Source organism: Rhinatrema bivittatum, chromosome 4 (assembly GCF_901001135.1).
Source record: "Rhinatrema bivittatum chromosome 4, aRhiBiv1.1, whole genome shotgun sequence".
In the NCBI taxonomy this organism is placed as follows: domain Eukaryota; kingdom Metazoa; phylum Chordata; class Amphibia; order Gymnophiona; family Rhinatrematidae; genus Rhinatrema; species Rhinatrema bivittatum.
The window spans coordinates 442,203,556-442,231,536 of record NC_042618.1 but is presented as its reverse complement, the minus strand read 5'-3'; the positions used below and the strand labels follow the sequence as shown (position 1 = coordinate 442,231,536).

Here is a 27,981-nt window from a genome sequence, read left to right as displayed (position 1 = left end):
TTTGGTTTGGTTCTTGAGAGGACTTTGTTGCTGAAGCATAGTTGTTCTTCTGCAGTGATTTCCACTTTGCTGTGGGCCAGGAAATTTTCTACATCTCTTGCATATGTTTAGGGCTTGGAGAGTGTTCGAGAGCTGGTGTGAGGAGCAAGGTTTTCACCCTCTTAAAGTTGAAATTCCACTGATATTGGAATTTTTGCAGGAAGGTTTAGTTAAAGGCTTGGCCTTAAACATTCTGAAGGTGTAGGTAGAAGATCCTCCTTGCTGTAGGGGCAGGTCATTGGTGGAGCCTTGTCTTCCTATCCAGGTTTTTGAAGGGAGTTAAGCATTCACATCCTCCCTTGTGGCTACCAGTGCCTGTTTGGGACCTTAATCTGTTCTTTGGCGGTTCCTATATTTCAGCCATTGTGTGGTCTTTGTGACTGCTCACCTTAAACTGTTTTTCTGGTAGCAATCTGTTTGGCACGATGGGTCTCCAAGCTGCAAGCTTTTTCTTGCAATTTCTACGAATGGCTCCATGTGCGGTACAGCTTTGGACTGTACCTTCCTTTTGCCAAAAGTGGTTTCAGAGTTTCATTTGAATCGGTCTAGTTCCCTGCCTGTGCTGGACAGGGATAGAGATGAGCATGATTGTCATTTGTTGCATGCCTTGGATGTCAAGCAGTATCTGATATAGTTCTTGAAGATTAATTGCTCTTTCGGGAAGTCTGATCAACTGTATGTGCTCCATGATGGAGGTAAACAAGAAGAACTGATGACATGGGCAACTATAGTCCATTGGGTGAAAGAAATCATCACAGCTGCCTATATGGATGCAGATGTCCCATTACCTAGACCGACAGGTCAGGGAGTATTCTATTAGAGCTCAGGTGGTTTCATGGGCATAGTTTCATTTGTCTCCCACCAAGATTTGCCAAGCAGCATGTGGTCCTCCTTATACACTTTCTCCAAGCATTACCACTTGTACGTTAGGGCTCAGGAGGATGCAGCTTTTGTGTGTGCTGTGTTGATGGAACCGCGTGCAGCCTCCCGCCGCCTTCGGGATTAGTGTGTGGATTGGTCTGCTTGAGTGCAGAGGAAGGAGAAGTTACTACTTAACTGATAATTGCTTTTCCTGTAAGGAAGGCAGACCAATTGACAACCCCACCCTGGGCTTCCTACTTAACTTTTAGTTCATCCTTTATATGCAGACGATGAAGAGTGTCTTTCTTAATTTGTTTGAAGGACTGGTAAGTGACATCAACAGCCCCTAGGATTAGTTAATGTTAACTTTTGTTGCTGAACTGAATGTTTCCCAGTTGGTTGGAAGCATTAGCTGTTGACTGTTAAGTCATGTTCAAGTATAATCAGTTTGTCGACAACTAGCTTTTCTAGAGATACTTGCAGACTAATGTCTGGTCAGAGCTGTGTCAGTGAATCAGCTTTAATTCGTCTCCATCTGCTGGTAGAAGTGCATAACCCACTGGTGTAGATTGGCCTGCCTTCCTTAGAGGAAAGGAAATTCAGTTAAGTAGTAATTTCTCCTTAACTGACTTACCTTCCATTGAGCTTATGCATTTCACCAGTCTTCATCAGATTTAAAGTTATCTAGACAGCTTGCAGTAAATAACTCAGTTTTCATCATTTGCGCACATCTAATGAGCTGTTTTTTAAATGTTGCTTAAGAGATGGTATAGGATATGTCCTTTGGTGCTTTTCTTAATAACTTTCATGTCCGTCCTTACTGATGTTCATTTTCTTTCCTAGATGGAGAAGGGGAGGGAGAAGGAGATGGAGCAGCAGGGAAGAAAAAGAAGAGGAAGAAGAAGAAGAGAGGACGTGAGTGTCAGAACTGCACTTCTTGTCTCCTATTCATTCAGAGTTTTGCCTGCCTTCTCTGTCAAGTTTTTCTTTTCCTGTTAGTACTCACCTGGGTCACTAGGACAATTTTTATAGTGAATGTGGTGAAAACTCTACTTCAAGCCCAGCTGCTGCTTGCCAGCACCTCTAATTCTAGTACTGTGTAGCCACAAGTTCTTGCCCTGCTTCTCTCCCACTGTAATGACTGTTCACCCTAAGTCCTAATTTGGCATGAGCCTTTGTATTTTGGGGCATCTACTAGGGTGGCTTGCCTTGTCAATATTTTGAGTCCAACGCAGAGCTTATTGTCAGTGTCCAAGTCTGGCATTCTCTCCCAGGGGCATTAAGATCATATCCACCTCAGAACAAAACGAAAACGCTCATGTTACTAGAATTCTAATCGGCAATTCAATCCTGTAAATTGGGCATTCCTTGTAATTGTGTTTTTATAGCTTTGTCTGCCATTTAAAGATCTTTGGGAATAAAGAATAAACATAATTTAAAGAAAAATAAAGTACCATCCATGAAAACTAGATGGGATTCTCAATTCATAATTCATTTCTGGAATTCATTGCCAGAGGATGTGGTAAAGGCAGTTAGCATAGTGGGTTTAAAAAACGTTTCCTGAAGGAAAAGTCCATAAACAGTTAATCAAGTTGAAAGAAATAGCCACTGCTTATTACTGGCATTAGTAGCATGGGATTTATTTAATGTTTGGGTACTTGCCATATACTCGTATCCTGGATTGGCCACTGTTGGAAACTGGATGCAGGCTTGATGGATCTTCTGTCTGACCCAGTATGGCAACTTCTTATGTTTTTTATGTTAGATCCATATGCAGCGATAAGAGGATTTTGGAACAGGAATGTCAGACATATTACTAAGTCACCTTCATTTTCAAGTTGTAGAGTATTTAGAAGAGTGAGCACAGAAGTTTGCCATATTCTAGTCCAGTGATTCTCAACCAGTGTGTCGGGACACACCGGTGTGTTGCAGCTTCCTGTCCCACTGCCCCGGTCGTGCTTTCCTCCCTCTCCTTCATCGCAGTTAGATGCACATATTCTACTAACACTGCTGCCATTTCATCCGGGCAGGATCGGCAGCAGCGTTAGTGGAAGTTGGCAACCTCAGTGGCATGGCCCCTTCTTCTTCTCACCCCCACGGCCCAGAACAGAAGTGATGTACAGTGGAGTGCATGGGAAGAAGAGAAGACCATGCTGCATAAAATACTGGCAGCAACGCAGACTTGGACCAAAATGAAGCACTGGGATCAGCGATCCCACAGCTAATGGGATTCTTCATTCTTGGGCAGCAGGGGACTGCAAGAGGAGGCTACTGCAACTGCCATTTGTGCTGGGGAGGAGGGTGGGGGTCATGAGTGAGCCAGAGGGAAAGAGCATGTGTGTGTGATTGAGAGGCTTATAAGTAAGTAAGAGAGCGTGTTTGTGCAAGTGTGATTGACCGTATGTGTCTAAGTAAGAGAGCATGTGTGTGGCTGAGACAGACTGGTCGGGGAGGTGACTGTGTGTGTGTGTGTGAGGAAGACAGGCTACTCAGGCATGTGACTGTGTGTGTGTGAGGAAGACGGGCTACTCAGGCATGTGACTGGTGTGTTTGTGTGGGTGAGGGAGAAAGATTGGTTGGGGAAATCACTGGTATGTAAGACAGACTGGTCGTGGAGTCTAATTGGTGGGTGCGAGTGTGAGACTGGTTGTTGGTCCTAAGGAAGAGGACCTTGAGGACAGAACTTCAGCAGCCCCTGCTCTTCTTGTGTTTGTTTTTTGGCCTAGAAGAGAAAGGAGTAAGAGTTGCTGGAGAAGATAAGTAAAAGTGGCTTTTTAAGCTTATTTTTCTTGATTAATTGCCATTTTAATTATTTTGTATTTCAAAACAGCAGACATCACATATTCTATTGGAATTTGGACAGTTTTTAATAATTTTTTAGTTTTTAAATGTTGGATATTCTGTTCAGCAGCTGTTTTGTAAAGCTATACTAATAAATGTTACAATTATTTCTGTGTGGGGATTTATAGCAGCTTGGCTTATTTTGTTTTCCTAATAGGAGGTGTATTCCTGTTCAGGGCTTTGTAATGTTGCCTTTTCATAGATAGGGTTGTTACTGTTTGAGTGTGTTCCATAATCAGATGTAACTTTGTGAAGGTTAGTTTGTGTGCATTACTGCAGATCCCAGACTGTTAGGTGCTATATTTCTGTTTCCATTTCTTCAGGTTTGCACTGCATGCAGAGTGGCTTTTTTTTGTTTTCCATTCCAGTTTCTCCATATTTATGTGTGGTCTTTCTGTACATGTTCAGTGTGTCACGCATGTGAGAACCATCAAGTGTGTCCCGACAGAAAAAAGGTTGAGAACCACTGTTCTAGACAATGAAACTCATTGATCACAATGGAATGCTGAGCCCCACACAGCCTGTTGGTACCACATTATCAAACCATCGGAATTGCAAGATGATCTGCCAATTTCCAGTACAACTTATAGTTGACTATTTGAGACCACATTTTGTGCTGTGTGTATACCTTTTTGCTGAATTCGGGTTTTCTTTCATGTTATACCTCTGACAAAAATCACCTGATTTCAGGCCTGGTCAAGACAAATTTTGGACTACACTGTAACGCTTTTATACGAACATTAGACACTTCACAGCTTGACCTTTCTTTTTAGAATTCTCTTAATTGCTAGCTCTCTAAATGGTGTGTGGCAGTTGATGTATTGTCAAGAAAACCCTATTTTGATTTTTTTTGTATATACTGTATGTAGGCTGGATATTTAAGGGGAAAAAATATTTGTGCAATAGATATTGAGTTCTCCCATGTAAACCCATTAGTTTTTGTATACTACTTTCCCCACAGGAACATTGGGTATATGTCTTAACTGTGGTAACTTACTGTACCGCTACATCTGTCCCAGAGCTATTGACATTCTTTTCTGTGCTATTTTGAGAAAATCTAACCATGGCAACATATTTATAACTGGGAGCATGCTCAGGAGAGTCTTGCGCTATCTGGTTGATTTTGGCCCTGGGAGGATAGGATATATATATATATATATTTTTTTTTTAAATACAAGTAGCATAGGTTCCTTGTTCCTCTCAGATATAGTCTGTTATGATTTTGTTAAATAATTGCCAAGCAATATTAGTTTTTGTAATATGGTTTTTAAGCATCTCTTTGAGATTGTGCACAAATGAGTTCACAGCAAACAGGTTACTACATAAGACTATAAATGTAAAGTTAAACTTGCCCATCAGTGTGGGTGATGTGGCCCTAGTGAATGTTTTAATAATCATAGAGCTTACTTAAACTGTTCCTGAACATACCCAGATCAGTCCAGACAAATGGGTTTTGCCTCCCTACCAGCAAATTGAGTTAGAGAAATGGAACTTAGGCACTGCTACATAAGAGTCCCCTCCGTATTTCTTTGACTCCAGCAGATGGTAGAGGTACAACCCTGCAGTCTGAGGTTAAGAAAGAGAGAAATTGAAGTAGGAGAATTTTGGAGGAAGTTCCTTGGTAGACCATCCCTCAGGTTGAACCCGGGCGTCCAGGGGGGTAGAGAACCCTTGCCTTGGGCTCGCCCGTATCGTGCCTGGGGCCCTGAAAGCCAGGGGACTGGTTTCTTCAGGGCTTCCGAGGCCTCTGTCTGCAAGGCCCTGGAATCAGGAAAGTACCCCTGTGTGTGTTTTGCCTTTGTATTTGTGATTTTAAAGCTTAAAAAGAAAAGAGAGAGGCAAACAGCTGGTTGCTGGGGGGTGAAAAGAACGACTGAGGCAGCGAGGGCTGCAGGCCTTGGCAGACAGGTAATTATTGTGCCGCATGTGTCCCGGGGTTCACGGAGGGGGCAGCATTAGCAGCTAGGCCTGCAGTGGTTGGTGCAGCTGCTTTTGTTTCCTGCGCGTCTCTGGGGGCCATGCTGAGGCTGGAGAGCAGCGGTCTTATCCGCTGGTACCTGCCAGGTTTTTCCGCACCACAGGAAATGGCACAGCATGGCTAAGGGGGGGGGGAAGGCGCGCGCTAGAGCGGCGATTAAGGACAGCGGTGTTTGCAGGCCATAGGGTGGCCATCAGTGCGGGAGCACATGGTATGGCACCTGATCCATGCAGAAAAGTGTGCCTTGTGTGTGGGCTGGAGTGTACACGCTTGAATTTTCGCTCCCTCTGTCCTGATTGCACTTTGGAAGAGGAGGGTTCCTCAGCGGGGGTGCACTGGGTGAAGCGGATTTCCCGACCTTTGAAGGGTGGGGGGCAGATCCACGGAGGGCCACAGGCAGAAGTCCTTTTTAACTAGGGAACCCTGAGATTACATTCCTCCTTTTTCTCCTGTGGTTCAGGGGGACTTTGGGGGGGAGGGGACAGACAGCCTGGAGCAGGTGACGGATGGCCCTGAGGGATTTTTGCTGAAACTTATCTTCTTGATGCATAAAGCCTTCCTGGCAAGGAAGGGGGCGAAGAGGAAGCGGGCAAGAGTCAGGCCTCCCCTATCTGCAGCGAAGAATCCTAAGAGGGCTGCAGGTGGATCTGGGGACCTACTGCATCATCTGGGGCTGAGTTGGAGGTGGACCCCAGGGATGGGAGGGACTCCATGGGATCTGCAGGATGTCTCTTTGGACCACCAGGGGGTGGTTCCGGATGCTGATGTGACTGTGGCACTGGGTGTGGACCCAGATGTAGCTAAGAATGACCCGGATCAGGATAAAATATTGGAGGAGGATGATCCTCGAAATGTCCATTTTATTTAAGAAAGTGGAGCTATGCCCTATTCCCCAGGTCTTGGAGGAATTGGGAGTTAGTGACTCGGGAGGAGTTGGATAGTGAGGAGGTAAGTCTGTTACTGGATGGGCTGAGGGCCCCCCCCAACTGCCTTTCCCTTACCTAAGAAGATCAGGATGTTGGGAAGCTATATCTCCTGATGGAGGAGACTTTGGAGATACTAAGGGTACCAAAGGTGTGGATGCTGCGGTGTCGGCGGTCACTTAAAAGATGACAATCCTGGTGGTGGGGGCTGCCATTTTGAAGGATGTGCAGGACCGCAAGTTGGAGATTCACCTAAAGCGGATGTTTGAGGTCCCCGTGCTGAGTCTTTGGGCCGCTGTTTGTGCCAGCTTAATGCAGAGGGCCTGTCTGTGTGGGGTGCAGAAAGCACATGATCTGGCTTCAACAGGAGATGGTGCCTTGCAGTCAGCTCATTTAGAGGCTGGGGTGGCTTATGTAGCCGATGCATTCTATGATTTGGTTTGCACGTCAGCCAGAAGTATGGTCTTGGTGGTGGTGTCTTGCAGGCTGTGCAATTGGTTAACAGATGTGGTCAAAGGCTCAGTTGTTTAATCTCTCTTTCAAAGGGAAGCTTCTCTTTGAGGAGGATTTGGATCAACTGATGACGATGTTGGGGGAATTCGAGGAACAGGCTGCCTGAGGATAAGCACGCTAGTAAGAAGGTGTTCCTGCCTTGAACCCAGTTCAGGGATTCAAAGACCACCTCCAACACGTCTGCAAAGCAGATGGGCAACCGCCAGCAGTCCTTTTTGTGGAGGCCGTAGAGGCTCCAGGGATGGTGTGGTGGAAAGTCAATACAAGGAAGCCAGGGTGTCCCACTTCTGCATAGAAGCCGTAGGGAGCAGCTTGTCCAGCTTTTTTATGGAGTGGACCAGGATTACCTCGGACTGTTGAGTGCTAGAGGTCATAAGAGATTGCTACGTTCTTGAATTTGTGCCCGATTAGGGAGGCTTTTCTCGAGTCTCACATGGTCTCTCGCACGAGGCTGTGTGGTGGACACTGCAAAGGTTATTGGATCTATGTGCCATAGTGCCCATGCCTCAAGAGGTACAAGGGCAGGGCAGGTATCCATTTACTTCATGGTTCCCAAGAAGGAGGGTACCTTCTGTCCCATTTTCGCCCTGCAGAAGGTGAACAGGGCCTTTTGGGTGCTGTGATTTTGTATGGGGACACTATGCACAGTTGTAGCAGCAGTCTGCAAAGGAGAGTTCCTGGCGTCCCTGAACTTGACAGAGGCATATCTTCCTATTCTGATTCAGATGGACCTTCAGACTTTTTGTTTCATAGTGCTGGTTCAGCATTTTCAGTTTCGGGCCCTTCCTTTCGGACTGTTGACAGTGCCACGAACCTTCATCAAGATGATGATGATGGTGGCTGCGGCCCTACGCAAGGAAGGAGTTCTGGTTCATCCATACGTGGATGATTGCCTCGTTTGAGAAAATTGGAGGAGTGTGAGGTAGCTTCAGCAGTGATGAACACCTTGAAGTCACTAGGTTGGGCCATAAATATGTCAGAGCCATCTGGTTCTGACCCAATCCTTGTAGTATCTGGGGACTCTATTCAGTACTAGGAAGGTCAGGGTGTTCTTGTCGGAAGACCAAGTGAAGAGGTTGCAGGCACAGGTGACACACCTGCTTTGTCTTACGTTGCCAACAGCTTGGAATTACTTTCAAGTGCTCGGTTCCATGGCATCCACATTAGATTTGTTTCCATGGGCGTTTGCGCACATTTATTTTATTTATTTATTTGTTGAGTTTTATATACCGTCATTCGGTGCAGCCATCACAATGGTTTACAAGATTCAAACATGAGACCTATGCAGCGCCCTGTGTTGTCCAGGTGGGACCCGTTGTCGGGATATCATCTGCCGTTGCCCTGCTGCGAGAATCCAGGTCTGCTCTCTATTGGTGGCTCCTCTGCATGGTGGGGTGTTCCACAGCAGGGCCTCATGGTGTCACAGTTCAACACACAGACAGAGAGGTTTCTCACTCGCAGAAGAGAGAGGTCTGTTCGGTGGGCCCAGATGCTCTAGTATGGCCTTGGCTGTCAGGGATCCTGTTGTACGTGCTTCCTCCTTGGCCTCTGGTCGAATTCTGAGGCGTATAGAGGTGCATCCCAGTTCCATGGTGTTTGGTAACGCCCGAGTGGGCATGGTGTCCTTGGTTTGCAGATCTGGTACATCTGGTGGTGGTCAGATCTCTTCGGCTGTCTCATCTGCCAAAGTTGCTGTGTCAGGGGCCCATATTTTCAGATCAAGAGGATCACTTTTGTCTCGCGGCTTGGCTTTTGAGAGGTGGCAGCTGTACCTGGAAGGTTATTCGGAGCAGGTTATCTCCACGTTTCTTCAGACTCATCGATCTGCCACTTTGGCGTATATTCAGGTATAGAGGACGTTTGACTCTTGGTGACTTCGGAGACAGCTGCATCCCCTGTCAGTGGAGGTTCCTTTCATCTTGGAATTTGTGCAACAGGGCTTGTCTAAGGGTCTTGCCTATAGTTCAATTCATGTTCAGGTGTCAGCTTTGGGCTGTCTTAGGGGCAAATGGTGAGGGAGGTTCTTGGCCTCGCGTCTGGATGTAGTGTGTTTCTTAAGAGGTCAAACATTTGCGGCTTACAGTCCAGAAGTTATGCCCAGTTTGGAGCCTTAATTTGGTCTTGCGAGTTTTGTGTGGGGCTACGTTTGAGCCTTTGAGGAGAGTGATGCTGAAGGCTTTGACTCTGAAGGCTGTGTTCCTGGTGGCCTTCTGTTCAGCCAGACAGGTTTCGGAATTACAGGCGCTGTCTTGCAAGAATCCCTTTCTGTGGATTTCCCATGATGGGGTTTCCTTGCAGACTATTTCCTCTTTTTGGTCTAAGGTGGTGTCCTCCTTCTATGTTAATCGATAGACCTTCCAGCTTTACCAGTGTCCTAAGGATTCCCCTAGGGGCAGGGAGCTGCATCTTTTGGATGTGAGGAGAACTCTTGTGTTTTCTGGAGCTGTTGAATAGTTCCGGTGCTCTGATCACCTTTTTGTCCTGTATGGGGGCAGGAAAAAGGGAGAGAAGGCCTCTAAGGCTACCATTTCCCGTTGGTTGAAAGCGGCTATTTACATAGCCTATATTTGTAAGGGCTGGCAAGTTTCAGTGGGGCTGAAGGCACATTCTACAAGATCGCTATCCACTTCCTGGGCAGAATGTCAGTTGCTGTCGCCTCAGGAAATTTATAGGGCTGTGGTGTGGTGGTCTTTGCATACTTTCACCAGATATTACCACATGGACGTGAGGGCACAGGAAGAAGCGTTCTTTGGTGAGAGTGTTCTGTGTGTGGGTCTTTCAGGTTCCCGCCCAGTCTAGGGGTGCTTTGGTACATCCCACTTGTCTGGACTGATCTGGGTATGTTCAGGAAAAAAGGAAAATTGGTTCTTACCTGCTAATTTTCAGTCCAGAGACCCATCCTGTTCCTGCCAAAAGACTGTTTTTTGCCAGCTGGTGGTTCAAGTTGGGTTGCCTTTCAGGGTACTTGGGCAGTTGTTGATCATGATTTGGGTTTTTCAGATTTCGTTTTTGGGAGCATTTCGGACTCCAGTTTTTGGGGGTTTCCAACCCTATAGTTTTCCCTGTTAGCCTGAGAATGGGGTTTTGGGGTTACATCTTGGCTTGGGGACTGCAGGTGGCACTCTGTTATGTAGCAGTGCCTCAAAGTTTTGTTTCTGAGTCCATCTGCTGGTAGGGAGACAAAACCCACTTGTCTGAACTGATCTGTGGTATTACAGGAACAAATATTCGCAGGTAAGAACCAGTTTTCCTCTGTTTTGTAATGTGAGATTGCAGATGCTGAGGATTAATAGCATTTCTGGTACAGGGATGCCAAATTTGTGTGAACCTCTGAGTCAAAATCGTTACTCCCTTACCCCTAAGCTGTAACACTTTGCTGCTTTGTCTTCGGTGCCATTTTAGAGAGTGTGTGGTGCAAGCGAGCCACGGGTAGAGAATGCTTTAGTAGTAGCTGTGGAACCCACTGTAAGACTTTCGTTTCTGCTCAACAGCCAAAGTTCAGACAGATCCACCCTCTGTCCCAATATTTGATCTGTATCCTAGTGGGATCTTTCCAAAAGGACAGGAATGTGAATACCCACCTACACAAGATGGGTATGTATGAATTTTAAACTGTTTAAAGTCCTTTGTTTATTAAATATGTTCAATGTATTTGACTTAGGAAACCTATTTTCCTGCATACTCTGTTTTTAATGTAAACCGGTATGATTTGTATCTGATACAAGAATGTCGGTATATAAAAATGCAAAATAAATAAATAAATGATAGCACAATTATGGATGGCATTTTACAGCCAGATCAGTGGTTTTAAAATGTCAAATTTATCTTTAAATCAGTTAACTTGAATGAATATTTTATCTTTAGGTGTTAAATATTTTGAAACTTAGGATCTAGTCTAAACTTTTATAAACTGGATGAATAAAGAAAGCTGTACCGTTTTGTACAGCAGGAAATGGAAACTCTTGGGGCCCAGTACTACCTGCTTTTTCTTCCTTCAGTACTATTTTCTGGGAAGATGACTGCATTGATTTGAGTGCATGACTCCAGTGGAATAGGAAAAATTGTACAACAGCTGTGTGCATTCTAAAAATTGTTCCCTGGATAGCAGCAAAATAGGCACCAATCTGGAAATAAGAGGCAAAGCTGATGACTAGATTTTATCCCGTTTGTTTTTTTTCTGATGCATTTAACCATATTATTCTTTAGCTGGGCTACAAGTTGCAATGTAACACTATCTAGACTTTGAGGTGTAAAAATCTTGAGGGGGTGGAGGTTTGTAGATTTAAACTGAACTGAAAAAAAGTGCTACTTCTAGACCTTGTCATTTTACCAGGGGTTTACATTTTATCCAGAGAAATGCAACTACGTTGTTTTATTCTTCCTCCATGATTTTATGCTGTAGGTTAGTGTGATGCTGATAGTGATCAGACTTCTGAGTAATAGGGCATAGCCACTGTGCCCTGCTATATAGGAGACAATTCAATTTCCAAACCAGACTTCTGCTCCTTTGGCCTGTTAGGGTTACTGTGGAGATCTCCACAGTAACCCTATGGATGATGAGGAGGGAGTATGTAATTGCACAAGTGTGACACCTAGTGGCCAGACTCGTAGTACACACATACTGTATATCAGGTTCCCAAAGGAGCAGTTGTCTGTAACTGCTGACTGAGGACACTTGATATGATGGCAGAGCTAGATGAGGAAGAAGGTTGGTATAAAATGGGAAAATCCCACTTTACACCATCATACCAGTAGTGGTGGTTTCTGATTGAGCTGAAAGCACAAAAGAGGAGGAGGAAACTGTTGAGCCAAAAACATACAAACTTCCAGTGAAAACTACAGCGTTGATTCAGGATTGCCTTAAATACTTCCTGTGCAGAAAGTGCAATTTTGTCTGGTAACCATGGGGCTTACAGTTATGCTGGTGACAGTAATATCTTCTGAGAAAACAGGACATAGTGCCAATAGTATCAAAATAACAATGACACTTGAATAGGATTTACTGTCTGCTTGGAAGGAAAATCTTGTTCTTGATTTGGGTATAGTGGTGAACACTATCTGGATTTTCCTCTGTCAGCAAGCAAGGCTGAATTAACCATGATACTGGATGATGTCATCTGATGGTACCAAACGGACCTTCTCTCTAAACTTAGCTTCTGCTCTACTGAGCATGTGCAGGGATTCCTGTGCAAGCTTTGCCTCCTGAGCACCCCTCAAGGCTTTCTTTTTTTGTCCAAGCACCAGCATGGATCTGTACTTTAATATATTTTTTTCTTCATTAATATTCTTAGAAATTGAAATAAAAAATTGTTTCCTGCCTCAGAGGCCTCCCAAACTGCACTTCTCAGTACTATTAAAAATAAATAAAATAAATTTTGCTTTTCTTCACAAGATGTCCAGCTCCAAGAATCTCACCATGAGCGGCTTCAAAGACTGTTTGCAGTAGAAAAATGTCCATTACATATGGACAATAACATCTGTTACTTCTGCCTTGGACCAAACCACCACTAGGCAAATTGTTAACATTGTAGCCACATGTCCCCATACTTCCAGAAATCCAGGGCCTGGAAAATGGAGGAACTGCACAAGCTTCTGAAGAACCACGTTTGTTCTTGAGCATAGCCTCTTCTGGCTCCCCAGGTGCAGCGTTGAGCAAGAGTTCCTCAGAGAAACTTTCCCTTTGGAACAGGCTCAGTCCTCTAGGTTGAGCAAACAGAAGTAGTCATGGGGCATGAATAAAGAAACACCACACTTCAGTGCTGGCAATGCAACTGGTGCCAAAAAGCATCAGGTCTTTGGCACTGTAGATGCAGCCATTCTTCATCATCAATCCTTGGCACTGTCGACACACTGTCCTGGTGCGTTGACTCGTCAGACCTCACAACATTTCGTCTTTTACGAATCTAATCAACTAGGCGCAGCAGTTGCCAAACGTACATTGTCCAAATGGCTAACAGACCATCACACTTTGGCTAGCAGGCCTACAGATTACGGACTTGATCAGGGCTTATAAAGTTAGAACTGTGGCAACATTAGGTTAATCTGCGAGCTATATCTCCCCAAGACATCTATAAAGCTGCAACCTTGTAGTCCTTGTACACCTTTTATGCCCCATTACTGTCTAGACAAACTTTCAAAGAGTAATAGTATATTCGGACAAGCAGTTTTGACTGTTCACCCAGTAGTCTACTCTTCACAGTGGGGTCCATGTGGCTTATTCAGTTATTACTCTGCTGCAACCCTCAGTTTGGAACAAGCCTTGCTTGACCCAGAGAAAGCAAGGTTCCCTGTACGTACCTGGATCAGTCCAGACTGTGGGTTATGCCTCCCTTCAGCAGATGGAGACAAAGAAAAACTTAAAGAGCACCCCTTATAACTTGGAGCGCCACCTGCATCTCTTCAGTGTTTCTCTGTCTCCAGCAGATGGAGGTGGCAATCCCTACATGCTTGACCTTCTGTGGTTAAGTTCTATCTCTTTAAAAAAAACAACCAAACAACAAACTAGATTAAGCAACTTAGTCTATCCTCCCAGAGGGTCGGAAGGTCCTAGCTTGGCTATCCCTTCTGGTGGTAGGATCCAGGAGCTGGGGTTGGTGACCCCGCGGGGCTCCTTATGGTAAGGCGCCTGGGGTGGAGGTCCCATTCCCCCCCCCCCCCTCTTCTTGTGCCCCCGGTCCGTTTTATACAAAAATAAAATAAACTTTAACACTACGGGCAGGAAGCAACTTGTAGTCTTTTCTTCTCATTCTTACTTTTTACTTACAGATGGCACTGTTTTTGTGGGTTTTTTTTTCCTTCGACAAACCGTTCCCTTTTCACTGCTTCCTACAGCTTTGCTCACGGCTTCCTTTCATCATGCAGCGCCCAACCCATTGCATCTCCTGCAGGTAGTTAGCTTCTCGCCTCTCCGGGGGAGCGGGCAGCTCAGACCCGGGACTGGAGCCTCCTATTAGGAGCCACGCGGCGCCTAAACACCCTGCTCCCTGTCATTCTGGCCGCTCTGTTCCCTTTTAGCATGGGAACGGCAGCCATTTTGGACTCCCTAGCTGCGCGGGCCTGTGTAGTCACTGGAGGGGATTTCCCTCCCCCCGATTTATCTCTCGGGCCGGCAAGCCCTGATGATCCTGTGGAACAGGACCAAGATTTTTTGGATTCAATGCCCGATCCCCTGGTGGGGGAAGGGGGTGGGGAGAATTCCTTTTCATTAGACTTTATGCTTTTATAATGCACAACGCTTTTCTGGCAACTCAAGTGCAGCAATTGGTCTCTACCTGTTTGGGGCGACCTGCGGGGCCCCCTCAGAAGCTGCCTAAGTGCCAGGACCCCCAGACCTCCCTTCGCATTGCGAAGCTTCGGGGCACCTCCCTTCGCATTGCGAAGCTTCGGGGCACCTCCCTTACGGGCTCTTCTTCGCAGCCAGATGCGGCGCCTGTGGGTTCTTAGGACCCTTCCTGCATCCCGCCTCCTCCTTCAGGAACAGATCCGGAAGAGGAACTAGGGAAATCGGCCCACCTGGAGGGGGGTGATTCAAAGGGAAGAATTGGATCCCTTAATTCCATTGGTCCTTTCAGAACTCTGTGTGGACCTTCCTCAAGATGTGCTCCCACAGGGTTCAGTAGACCCAGTTTTAGCAGGCTTGCGAAGCCCATCAAAAACTTTTCCTTTCCATCCTATGGTTCAGGAATTGATGACTAGAGAATGGGATGTTTTCTGAGGCCGGGCTCCATGTTGGTCGGGCTTTGGACAAGCTTTACCCTTTGCCCGAGGAGACCCTGGAACTGTTAAAGTTTCCCCAAAGTGCACGCTTCCGTGTCAGCAATCACTAAGCGGACCACTATTCCTATGGCTGGGCTCTACAAGACAGAAAGCTAGAAGTTCTTCTCATGCGAGTCTTTGAAGTTTCAGCATTAAGCATAAGAGCAGCGGTATGTAGCAGTTTCATGTTCCGAGCTAGCCTCCGTTGGGTCCAGCATTTGATGACTTCCAGAGACCTTCCTCTGGAGGACTCTGCAGAAGCAGAACGCCTGGAGGCAGCGGAGGCTTATGGGACTGATGCCAGTATGATCTCCTCTGAACATCCTCCTGGACTTGGTGTCTGCAAGGCGACTCTTATGGCTACGCAACTGGGCCGCGGACGTTTTATCTAAGGCTCAGTTAAGCTCTCTGCCTTTTAAGGGAAAGCTGCTTTTTGGTGAAGTCCTGTCAGACAATGCGACAACCGTTGCCTACATCAACCATCAGGCAGTACCATGAGTCAAGCAGTAGCGGCAGAAACGGAGCTACTCATGGATTGGGCGGAGAAGAATCTTGCTCTTCTAGCCGTGTCTCACATTGCCGGAATCAACAACGTACAAGCAGATTACCTAAGTTGGCAACGAATAGATCCGGGGGAATGGGAGCTCTCCGACCAAGTGATGGACCGAATCACACACAAATGGGGCTTCCTCACTGAGACCTGATGGCTAGGCTTCAAAATACCAAAGCTCTGTGCTTCTACAGCCGCAGAAGAGAGCACAGGGCGGAAGGAGTTGATGCGCTAGTACTTCCCTGGCCGACTTCGGTACTCCTGTACATTTTCCCTCCTTGGCCTCTAGTCGGCAAGATTCTTCGGGGTAGAGGACATCCAGGGTGGGTCATTCTGGTAGCGCCGGAATGGCCCAGGTGTCTGATTCGCCGATCTGATCAATCTCGCAATGGACTGTCCCTGAAGCTCAGACATCTTCCACATTTGCTTCATCAGGGACCTATATTTTTCGACCAGGCAGATCACTTTTGTCTAGCGGCCTGGCTTTTGAGAGGCGGCGATTTAAGAGGGGAAGGATACTCTGAGGCCGTTACTACTCTGCTACAAGCTAGGAAAAGCTCTACTTCCCCTTCCTATATCAGGGTTTGGAAGGTTTTTGAGACCTGATGTCAAGAGCAGGGTGTTTATTTATTTTTATTTATTTAAGCAATTTTTATATACCGATGTTTGGAACATGCCGTCAAAGGTTTGCAAACAAAAATAAAACAAGGAAATTGGTTAGCAGTAAAACAAACAACAAATCTAAAATAATAAAAAATACATAGAAAAAACAACAATCTAAAAATTTATAACAAAATCGGCGTTGATAAAAGTAAAAATTAAATATAAGCCTTTGGTTATCATAAACTATAAATACCTACTGGAATAAAATTAGAAATTCTAAAAACTTGACTAAATGACTAAAAACTATCTCAAAGTAAAAGTCTGTTTAAGGATCAAAATAACATTTAAAAAATATATAATGTAGGTGAAAATGAATTGAATTAGCCAGTGCCATCTTTATAAGCTTGCTCAAAAAGCCAAGTTTTAGATGTTTTTTAAACAATTTTAGATCGTTCTGTAGCTTCTAATCTGGAGGAAGAGAATTCGCCCTTGATACCTCATATTTTGGCTTTCTTGCAGAAGGGTTTGGCCAAAGGTTTGTCTTTCAGTTCCCTACGGGTACAAGTAGTGACTTTAGGCACTCTGGTAGGTAATTTTCATGGACAGTCTCTCACCTTGCATCCAGATGTGGTTCATTTTCTTCGGGGGGCAAAGCATTTACATCCCCCGAGCTGACCAGTGTGTCCTTCCTGGAACCTGAATTTGGTACTGAGAGTTTTTTGTGACCCACTTTTGAGCCTCTGAAGAGAGCCACGTTAAAGGACCTTACCTTTAAAAATGGTATTTTTGGTGGCTATTTGCTCAGCCTGGAGAATATCTGAGCTCCAGGCTCTTTTATGCAGAGAACCCTTTTTGTGCATTTCTAATTCGGGAGTTTCTCTTAGGCCGGTACCTTCTTTTCTACCAAAGGTGGTTTCTCCTTCCATGTCAATCAATCTGTTGAGCTCCCAGCCTTTTCAGATTCCTCCCCTGATACTCCACATGCAAGATGAAAATCTGTGGTGCACACAGACAACAAGCTTATGATTTCTAGAAAAAAAATGTAAACTTATTTAAAATATTTTTATAAAAGAATTAGTAAAAATAATAAAATAAGGAGAAATAAAATGTGATAAAGAAATACTATTGAAAAGAAAAATATGTGAATGTATACATGGGATTTATGATGACAGTCTTGAACATACATACCACAAATGTAGCTGCCACTAAAATATTTATGCCCCTACTAGTAACACGAGACTAAGGGAGATTAAAAAGGAGGTAGTTAAATTCTTCCATATGACTTCTGCTAGTGAGTCATGAAGTAAAACCTGAGTAATTTAAAAAAAAAATGAATATACATAGGAAGAGGTGGAAGTTTGTATTTTCTACCGCAGCTATATAATCCATACTAAAGAATACAAGTTACATGGATTAAATTTTGAACAGGTCTGTGGTCATCATAATGTCACTGTGAGCTCCGGCGGCGGTTGAAAAGCGCCTCACCATCAGGCGCCAGCGAGCGGGGAGGCCACCCTCCATCCTGGGCCCCCGCAAGAAGTGAACACCATCTTAAATAATAAAAAAGAAACGGAACGATCATCAGGAGGTGAGGGGAAATGGGTGACTGTGATGTGTGACCACGCCCCTCCCCCGACGTCACTGTGAGCTCCGGCGGCAGTTGAAAAGCGCCTCACCATCAGGCGCCGCGCGCCGAAGGGGCGTGACAAAGGGGCTCTCCCCTTTGTGCACCCCTTCGTGCAACTCTTTGTGCTTCATTTAATATTTTTTTTTACGTTTTCTGTTAAGTAACCTTTTTTTCAAGTTCCTACCTTATGCCTTTGTTAATTTTATTATAAATGTTCTCTGTATTTGACTATGGAAATATTTTTTTCTGCTTTTTCTGTTTTATGTAAACCGGTATGATTTGCATTTTAATGTAAGAATGTCAGTATATAAAAATTATAAATAAATAATAAATAAATGTAATCGGAAACAGCTTTCTATTCAGTTGGATTAACCAAAAATATATAAACTCCTACATCCATTTAATAGGGTCGTTCATCAAAGTGCATTATGACATTAACGGATGCGATAACATTGTAGGAATCTCATCTTTGTGAGATTTTCCTCACTCAAACAGATGTCAAATCTTTACCGACGTATACTGTGCAGTTTGTACATCTCGCTCTGCATGTAAAACTGGCCCCTAAACCACCAGCAACATCTCACCTCGAGCTATTAGCTCGTCCTCCTATAGGCATATAAATAGTTGAATTCTATGAAGGCCTTACAGTTAGTGTGGGAAAAATAACTCTTGCTGTTACATGATGTTAGGTTCCATATTAGGAGCTACCACCCAGGAAAAAGATCTAGGTATCATAGTGGATAATACTTTAAAATCATCAGCTCAGTGTGCTGCAGCAGTCAAAAAAGCAAATAGAATGTTAGGAATTATTAGGAAGGGAATGGTTAATAGAACGGAAAATGTCATAATGCCTCTATATCACTCCATGGTGAGACCGCACCTTAAATACTGTGTACAATTCTGGTCACCGCATCTCAAAGATTTTCCATCCCCCAAAATGATAAAGGGGATGGAACAGCTCCCCTATGAGGAAAGGCTGAAGATGTTAGGGCTGTGCAGCTTGGAGAAGAGACGGCTGAGGGGGGATATGATAGAGGTCTTTAAGATCATGAGAGGTCTTGAATGAGTAGATGTGACTCAGTTATTTACACTTTCGAATAATAAAAGGACTAGGGGGCATTCCATGAAGTTAGCAAGTAGCACATTTAAGACTAATCGAAGAAAATTCTTTTTCACTCAACGCACAATAAAGCTCTGGAATTTGTTGCCAGAGGATGTGGTTGGTGCAGTTAGTGTAGCTGGGTTCAAAAAAGGTTTGGATAAGTTCTTGGAGGAGAAGTCCATTAATGGCTATTAATCAAGTTTACTTAGGGAATAGCCACTGCTATTAATTGCATCAGTAGCATGGGATCTTCTTAGTGTTTGGTTAGTTCCCAGGTTCTTGTGGCCTGGTTTGGCCTCTGTTGGAAACAGGATGCTGGGCTTGATGGTCTGACCCAGCATGGCAATTTCTTATGTTCTGTCTCGCGCGCGCTCTCTCTCTCGAGCTGTGAAATAGAAAAGTATCGCAGAGTGCAAGAATTTACCGTGGGTGTTATCCATGCGATGATATAGTATTTTGATGAATCTAGGGATAAGATCACGCCTAAAGAATAAGAGAGCAGAACTGAAAATATAACAAGACTGAAACTGTCACAATCATAAACTGTCACATTGACAGTTACATCTTGGACACAAAAACCCTCCATACTGTACTTTTAGTGTAAAGGGTAGTTTTAAAAAAAGTTTGGCTGCTTCTGTCAGCGAAAAGGAATGCTCAGAACTCAACCTGAAAGTGCCTATTCGTGCTCTTCTTTTTTTCAGCCCCCCGAGGAAGTTGACAGCTGGTTTTACATATTTTTATTATATAATTCTGATCTCCCGCTTGTTTACATTTTTGAACTGACACCATGAGCCGTTGTTTGAAATTATCTGGTAGTTTCTCCCTGCTCCTTTAGACCAGTCATTGCAGCAGCCGCACGCACCAGGGCACCTAAATCCAGTCACTAGATGCCAAGTATGACCGACACATCCTTTCCCATCCCAGGGGTTGTGAATGCCATATCTGCAGCATCTTCAGTCCTGGCTGATCTGGGGAGTAGAAGATTTAGCCGGGAATTGAAACAGAATCCCTCAGTACAGCAGTGAGTCGGCCTGGAGTGTTTTTAAGAGATTTTCTTAACAGTAAATCTACTCATATGTGTCACAATAGTGCATAATAGGTAGATGTAAAATTTTGTAGACAGTTGCTCCAGTACTGTCATGATTTTCATTTTAGTGACCTGGGTTTAAATTTACTGTGAACTTGCTTTGCCATATTGAGCAGGAGAGCCTGGAAGTGGAGTGTGTTGGGCCTTCGTTTTTATGTTAGCTTGAACACTCACACACCTTTCTTTCTGTACATCTGTAACCCCCTTGCCAATGAATTTGGACCCCTTATATGAGAGCCTGCTGCAGGGGAGCAATTTTTTTTTTTTTTTAAAGCTGCCAGGTGTTATCACATGTTGTCTGTTTAGTACTTCCAGCCTTGGATAGCAGCAGGTGCAGGCTTCAGAAATCAAACATGGCTGTTCATGAGTTAAGTATTATATTAAAAAAAAAAAAATTGAGCAAAACAGCTATGTATTTATAGCTTATAAAATCTAGTTCACATTTTTTTTAATGTACTGAAAAATACTTGGTTTACAATTGCTTAAAATGTATCTACACAGAGCAGGAAAGTGAAAAAATGTCTGGGACCATCAAACGCACAAAAGTATTGAAAGGATGCCAGAGTCAATACTGGGAACTGTTTAAATGGTACACTCCTAAATCTTTATTCCCTGTACGTACCTGGATCAGTCCAGACAGTGGGTTATGTCCCCAATCCAGCAGATGGAGTCAGCCAAAGCTTTGAGGGGGCGTCACCAGGAGTGCTACTACCCCCTCTGCAGGAGTTCAGTATCTTCTGACTCCAGCAGATGCGAGTAGTGAATCCGGGTTGCTCCCGATTACCTCAGGCAGTTTCTTGTATTTCTTCTCTGATTTGCCTTTCTCTCTGCCTACTTCTTCTCTTTGGATCAAGTTTGTTTTAATTTAAAAAAAAAAAAAAAAAAGTTAGAGGGCTAATTGGGAGGCGTGGCTTCCCTCGGTGTCTGTCTTGCTCTCTCTTCTTCTTCTCTCCTGCGAGCGGGGTAAGTGAGTGTTGTTTTGTTTGCTTTTTTTCCCTTGCTTGCAGCTGATTTTCGACGGAGGGGCTCGCGGAGGCCTCTAGGACCGGCCCCTCCGCGTTTCTCTCCCTTGCCCGCGGCCATTTTCGCGGCTCCTCGTGGGCTGCAGAGGCAGGCAGGGAGAGCGTCGTCGGCGGGTCGTGCGGCCAGGAGGCCCCCCCGCGGTGCCGTTGTTTTTCATTTCGGGTTGTGCAGGCCGTCCGGGCCCCCTCCCGCAGCGGCGCTCCCGTTCTCGGCCCCCCCCGAGGCTCTGCCGGGTGGTTTATTCTGCCGGCGTTGCTTTTCCTGCTCAGCCCCGATGCCGCGGCCAGAGCGCTGCTCTGCTTGCGGCGAGCTGGGCTCGCGGATCTCGAGGGAGGGCATCTGTGCGAGGTGTCTCCCCGGGGGGGAGGGCACCTCGCGCCCCCTCATCGATTTCCCCCGTTTAGCAGGTCTGCCCGGGCGGCGGGGGCCGGCCCCTCCCCCATTCCTGGCGGGAACGGCGGCCATTTTACACTCAGCACCACCTGAAGGGGAACAGACGGCGTTTGGGACCGGGGATGCGGGGGAGTCCCCGCCACATTTACTCCCGGAATCAGACCCGGAGACGGTCCCACCGGGGGCCCCCCCCCCCGGAGCCCCCCTCCGGTAGACAGGGGTTTTCCCCAGAGTTTATACTGTTGCTGCACACCGCATATCTACAGAGCCTTGAGCCTCCCTCGGGACCTCCTCCACTCAAGATTCCGCGGCCCTCCCTACCTGCGGGGGCCCCTCTGTCTCCCCCGGCCCCCCCCGCTCCGGCGGGTGTGGGGGCCCCCCTCCCTCCAGCTCGCGCCAGGCTCCCGGGGAGCGCGGGGACTGCGGGCACAGGACCCGTTTCCCCTGGATCGGATCCGACAGACTCGGGTCCAGGGGACACCACTCCAGAAGGCGATGATCCGCACACACTACGGCTGTTCCAGAAGGAAGAGTTGGAGGACCTCCTACCACAGGTTATTAAGGAGTTGGACCTCGATCCACCACCGGAGCCTCCCGCGCCCGTAGCGCCCGCGGTGGTCACTTCCTCGAGGAAGGGGGATCCGGTCCTGGCAGCCCGGAGGCCGAGGGCTCGGGCTTTTCCCATTCATGATTCTTTCCTCCAGCTTCTCACCGGGGAGTGGGATGCCCCGGAAGCTTCCTTCAAGGGCAGCCGGACCATGGAGAGGCTCTACCCTCTGCCGGACGATTTTCTCGATCTCATCAAAGTTCCCAAAGTGGACTCCGCGGTGACAGCTGTCACGAAGAGGACAACCATCCCAGTGACAGGGGGCGCGGCCTTACGAGACGCACAAGATCGCAAGTTGGAAGTCTTCCTCAAGCGGGTCTTCGAGGTCTCCGCAGTAGGATTGCGGGCGGTGATGTGTAGCTCGCTGGTTCAGCGGGCCAGCCTGCTCTGGGTTCAACAACTGCTCACCTCTCAGGTCCTACCGGCTGGGGAGGCCGCCCAGGCGGATAGACTGGAAGCGGCGGTTGCATATGGGGCTGATGCCTCCTATGACCTGTTTCGGGTCCTCGCCCGCTCTATGGCCTCGGTGGTAGCGGCACGGCGCCTTCTATGGCTCCGCAACTGGGCGGCAGACACATCCTCCAAGTCGAGCCTGGGCTCCCTGCCCTTTAGAGGCAAGTTCCTGTTCGGGGAGGATTTGGATCAGATCATCAAGACGCTGGGGGAAAATGCGGTCCATCGCCTGCCGGAGGACAGGTATCGTTCCACCAGGACTTTTCCGTCCTCGCGGACCAGAGCCAGGGCACAACGGCGCTTCCGGAACTACAGACCGCCGTCAACCAGGCCCTCTGCCTCCAGGTCTCAGCCCTGGTCTCGCTCCTTTCGCGGGCGCCGCCCCGCGCGTCCCGCCACCGCAGCTGGTCAACCCCCGCCCAAGTCCTCGCAATGATGTTCAGCTCGCCCACTCCGCCGTCCCCAGGATCGGAGGGCGACTGGCGTTCTTCTACGAGGAGTGGGCGCGAATCACCTCGGATCAGTGGGTCTTGGATACCATCGGGCAAGGCTACGCGTTGGAGTTTGTCCGCGCTCCAAAGGGACGCTTCATCTTCTCCCCTTGCGGCTCGGACACCAAGCGACAGGCGGTGCAGTTGACCCTGGACAGACTTTGGGAGATAGGCGCCATTGCGCCCGTGCCCTTCGGAGAGGTGGGCTCGGGCCATTATTCCATCTACTTCGTGGTGCCGAAGAAGGACGGTTCCTACCGGCCCATTCTAGACTTGAAAGAAGTCAACAAATCACTTCGGGTGGTTCGGTTCCGCATGGAAACGCTGCGGTCCGTGATCGCGGCGGTGCATCGGGGGGAATTCCTGGCCTCCTTGGACCTGACGGAGGCCTACCTCCACATCCCCATTCGCCGGGAGCATCATTGTCTGCTACGGTTCAAGATCCTGGGTCAACATTTCCAGTTTGTGGCTCTCCCGTTCGGACTGGCAACGGCTCCGCGCACTTTCACCAAGATCATGGTGGTGGTAGCGGCTGCCTTGCGGAAGGAGGGGATCCTAGTTCACCCTTACTTGGACGATTGGCTCATCCGAGCGAAGTCTTTTCGGCATGGACAGGAGACGGTGGCCAGAGTCATAGAGTTTCTGCAGTCCCTCGGATGGGTGGTGAATTTTTCCAAGAGCTCCCTGGTGCCCTCGCAGCGCTTGGATTTCCTGGGGGCGACCTTCGACACCCGTCTGGGCGCGGTCTTTCTACGCCAGGACAAGGCGCAAGCTCTGCGGGAACACATACAACGGTTTTCTGCGTTATCGGTTCCCACCTCCTGGGACTACCTGCAGCTCCTAGGGGTGATGGGTTCCACCATCGATATGGTCCCTTGGGCATTTGCGCACCTCAGGCCTCTACAGAGGGCGCTGCTATCCCGCTGGAAGCCGCTTTCGCAGGACTACCAGGTGCTCCTTCCACTACCGTTGTTTGCCAGGAACAGTCTGACCTGGTGGACGAATCCGGAGAATTTGGCCCGCGGCGTGTCTCTCGATCTTCCAAATTGGGTCGTGGTAACCACCGACGCCAGTCTTGTAGGCTGGGGAGCGGTCTGCGACCGCAGCGCCACGCAAGGGACGTGGTCCGCGGAGGAATCAAAGTGGTCCATCAATCTACTGGAGACCAGAGCGGTCAGACTGGCGCTCCAACACTTCCTACCTCTCCTCCAGAACCGGGAGGTAAGGATCTTATCGGACAATGCGACGACGGTGGCCTATATCAACCGGCAGGGCGGCACCCGCAGTCCGCAGGTCGCACTCGAAACAGAGATGCTGATGCAGTGGGCGGAACGGCATCTGGCCCGCCTGGCGGCCTCGCACATCGCGGGCGTGGACAACATACAGGCCGATTACCTCAGCCGTCAGTTTCTGGACCCCGGGGAATGGTCCCTCTCCGACGAGGCGATGCAGCTGCTCGTTCGGCGGTGGGGATCCCCCCACCTCGACCTCATGGCGTCCGCACGAAACGCCAAGGCTCCCCGGTTCTTCAGCCGCCGGAGAGAGCGGGGAGCGGAGGGCGTGGACGCTCTCGTACTCCCGTGGCCGACCAACCTGCTCCTTTACGCGTTCCCGCCGTGGCCACTGGTGGGAAGACTAATCCGCCGTGTAGAGGTCCACCAGGGACCGGTGATCTTCGTCGCCCCGGAGTGGCCAAGACGACCTTGGTTTGCGGACCTGATTCAACTGGTGATCGACGGACCCATCCGTCTAGGACATCTCCCCCGCCTCCTTCACCAAGGCCCGGTATCTTTCGACCAGGCAGAACTCTTCTGTCTTGCGGCCTGGCTTTTGAGAGGCGCCGCCTCCGGCGCCGGGGCTACCAGGAGGCGGTAGTCTCAACACTGCTGCGTTCTCGGAAGACTTCGACGTCGGTAGCCTATGTGCGAGTCTGGAAGGTGTTCGAGCTGTGGTGTGCCGGACTGGACACGAGTCCCGCTGAGGCTTCGGTTCCTCAGATTCTTCAGTTCCTGCAGGCAGGGGTGGACAAGGGTCTTGCATACAACTCTCTCCGGGTTCAGGTGGCCGCCCTTGGCTCGCTCTTGCGGGACGGGGGTTCCCGGCTACAGCACCCGGATGTTCTCCGTTTTCTCAAAGGGGTCAAACACATGCGGCCTCCGGTGCGGAATCCTTGTCCCTCCTGGAGTCTCAACCTAGTGCTACGGGCCATGTCGGGACCTCCGTTTGAACCACTGCGGAATGCGACGATCAAGGATCTCACTCTAAAGACGGTGTTTCTGGTGGCTATCTGCTCCGCTCGGCGCATCTCGGAGCTGCAGGCCCTGTCGTGCAGGGAACCCTACCTCCGGTTCTCGGACTCCGGGGTTTCGATTCGCACTGTTCCCTCTTTTCTCCCGAAGGTGGTGTCCGCCTTCCATGTGAATCAGACGGTGGAGCTTCCTTCCTTCTCCTCTTCTGAACCGAGGTCTCTCCGGCTTCTGAACGTCAAGCGCACCCTGCACCTCTATCTGGAGGCTACGAATGCTTTCCGGACTTCTGACCATCTCTTCGTCCTCTGGTCCGGTCCTCGGAAGGGAGCTCAGGCCTCGAAGACGACCATTGCCAGATGGTTGAAGGCGGGCATTGCCGCTTCCTACATTGGGGTGGGACGGACTCCCCCGCCAGGTATTGTCGCGCATTCTACACGCTCTCAGGCGGCCTCTTGGGCGGAGACCCGCTCGGTCTCCTCTCAAGAAATCTGTAGGGCAGCTACATGGAAATCGTTACACACGTTCTCCAGACACTATCGTCTTCACCTCGCTTCCTCGGTCTTTGGACACTTTGGTGAGCAGGTTCTACGAGCGGGTCTCGCAGGTCCCCACCCGGTTTAGGGACGCTTGGGTACATCCCACTGTCTGGACTGATCCAGGTACGTACAGGGAAAAGAAAATTATTCCTTACCTGCTAATTTTCGTTCCTGTAGTACCATGGATCAGTCCAGACGCCCACCGCATTTTGGGTCCTATTCCTGCTCGACTCCATTTTTCTCATACAGGACGGTAGTCTTTGCTGTCTCTCACGATTACTAAGGTCTCTGTTCTTTTTCACAGTTCTGTGTTGGGGTTGACACGCTGACCTTTCGTCCCCCCACCCGTTGGTGGGAAGGGTACGGTTTTGTTGTCTACGTTCTTCGGCTGATTTTTTTTTTGCCGTTTATTAAACTTGATCCAATGTTGGGGTTCTTGTTTTACTCGGGCTTGGATATTCTCGATACTGAACTCCTGCAGAGGGGGTAGTAGCACTCCTGGTGACGCCCCCTCAAAGCTTTGGCTGACTCCATCTGCTGGATTGGGGACATAACCCACTGTCTGGACTGATCCATGGTACTACAGGAACGAAAATTAGCAGGTAAGGAATAATTTTCTTATAGAGGAGGTGATCATTTCAAGATACATATTGATGGGTGTGATATCCAATTTAGAATTATGAAAAACAAGCTTGGACTTAAACTGCACTGTTTTTATGTAGAGCTATTTTCTAATAACAGTTAACTAGTACCCCCTCCCAGCCTTTTTTTCAGTGTCGGTTTATTTTATTGATAGATATATATGTATATTATTATTTTATTTTCTGGTGATATTGAATAATCACTCAGCTTTTGGTGACATCACCAGAATGCTTTGTGCATATATCTTATTACATGGTTTTTCTGACTTATTCTTTGTATTACATGTTCAGTACTCAAATGTTTTAACTTAGTTACATGGATATTTTGTTTAATTTTTTTCCTGTTTTTTAGCTAGCTGCTGATGGCTTTCTTCCTTTTTCTAATCCTGTTACTTTGGCTCTTTTTCTTACGAAGACGTACCGCTGCTTGGAGGACAGCTAATGATGAGAAGAAAGCATTAGATCAAGCTAGCGAGGAGGTTTGGAGCGACTTCAGACAAGCTGCTGAGGCACACAGACAAGTGAGGAAATATGTTATGAGCTGGATCAAACCTGGAATGACGATGACAGAAATCTGGTAATGGAATAGGACATTTTAAACTCCATTCTTCATCATGCAGAGACTTGTTGATGACTGCATGTTTTCAAAAGTAGTAATGTTACAGATGTAACTGCTGCAAAAGAATTTCTCAGACATCACTGGGCCCAATAGTCTACTTTGTCCTGATTCATGTGACTTAACACACGCACCATGAAAAAGAGGGCACAAAACCCTAAATGCAATCTAAAATTGAGCCATACAGAAAAGTAGGCAATGAACCATGGCACTCATCAATCTGCATAACATGTGCAGGACAAAAGACCCTGACCATGGGGGTTGTTGAAGTCCTATTTGATATGATTATTAAAGTATGTATATTTGCATTTGGTTTTCTCTGGGTAGATTATGCTGAGTGGGCTTTCTTTTGCAAAAGAAGTAGAAGAGATGCTTTTTCTTATAATAAAGCATTATACTAAGGAAAATTTCACAAATGCCATGTGGTGTGCCAAAATGGCAAATAGTGCGTGCTGTTGTAAAGAATGCATACTATTTGCCATTTTAGCATACACAGCAGCACGTACGGTTTCAGCTTTGTAAAGAGTAAAATTCTGTATGTAGTTCTACATGTGTGAAATTTTGTTCTAAAAAGTTGAGTTGCTGCAGTATTAACTATTGGTGCATAGTAAAGCTGTGTGTGAAATTTGCTTCGCAGAATATTTTTCACAAAAATAGCGATCTCAATGAGGCATAATTATTTTGTACAACAAAACCACACATTTTTCTATTGCATAGGTAGAAAAATAGCATGTGAAAACCCAAATGGCCTAGAACTTCTTTGTAGATAAAATGAACTAGCATCTAGGAACATCCTTCAGATGCAATATATTAGAAAAATAACAGGGAGAAACTCTAAGGTTAAGGGATTTCAGAAGTGACTGACCTACTCTTTCGATGGGTAGAGAGCAGTCTGCAACAAATTTCCGCATTACGCATAGCGGGGAAGGAGAATGTCAAAGCAGAAACCTCCTAGATACAGGAGATGAATTTTGAGGCCTTTCAAAGAATAGTTGAGAGAGAGGAAACATCTTAAATAGACCTAATAACAACATACAAGAATATCAAAGTAAAGCTTTTCTACAGCAGATGTAAAGAATTTGACACCCAAGGA

At 47.2% G+C, this 27,981-nt stretch overlaps 1 protein-coding gene across 1 annotated transcript in view; it reads left to right on the top strand.

Annotated features, from left to right (window-relative positions):
• Positions 1-27,981, top strand: part of METAP2 (methionyl aminopeptidase 2) — a 54,562-nt gene that overhangs the window by 7,321 nt on the left and 19,260 nt on the right. The window contains exons 3-5 of the mRNA XM_029601589.1: positions 1,744-1,815; positions 10,647-10,749; positions 26,688-26,849. Coding sequence (XP_029457449.1) covers positions 1,744-1,815; positions 10,647-10,749; positions 26,688-26,849 — 337 coding nt within the window. The remainder of the gene's footprint in view (positions 1-1,743; positions 1,816-10,646; positions 10,750-26,687; positions 26,850-27,981) is intronic.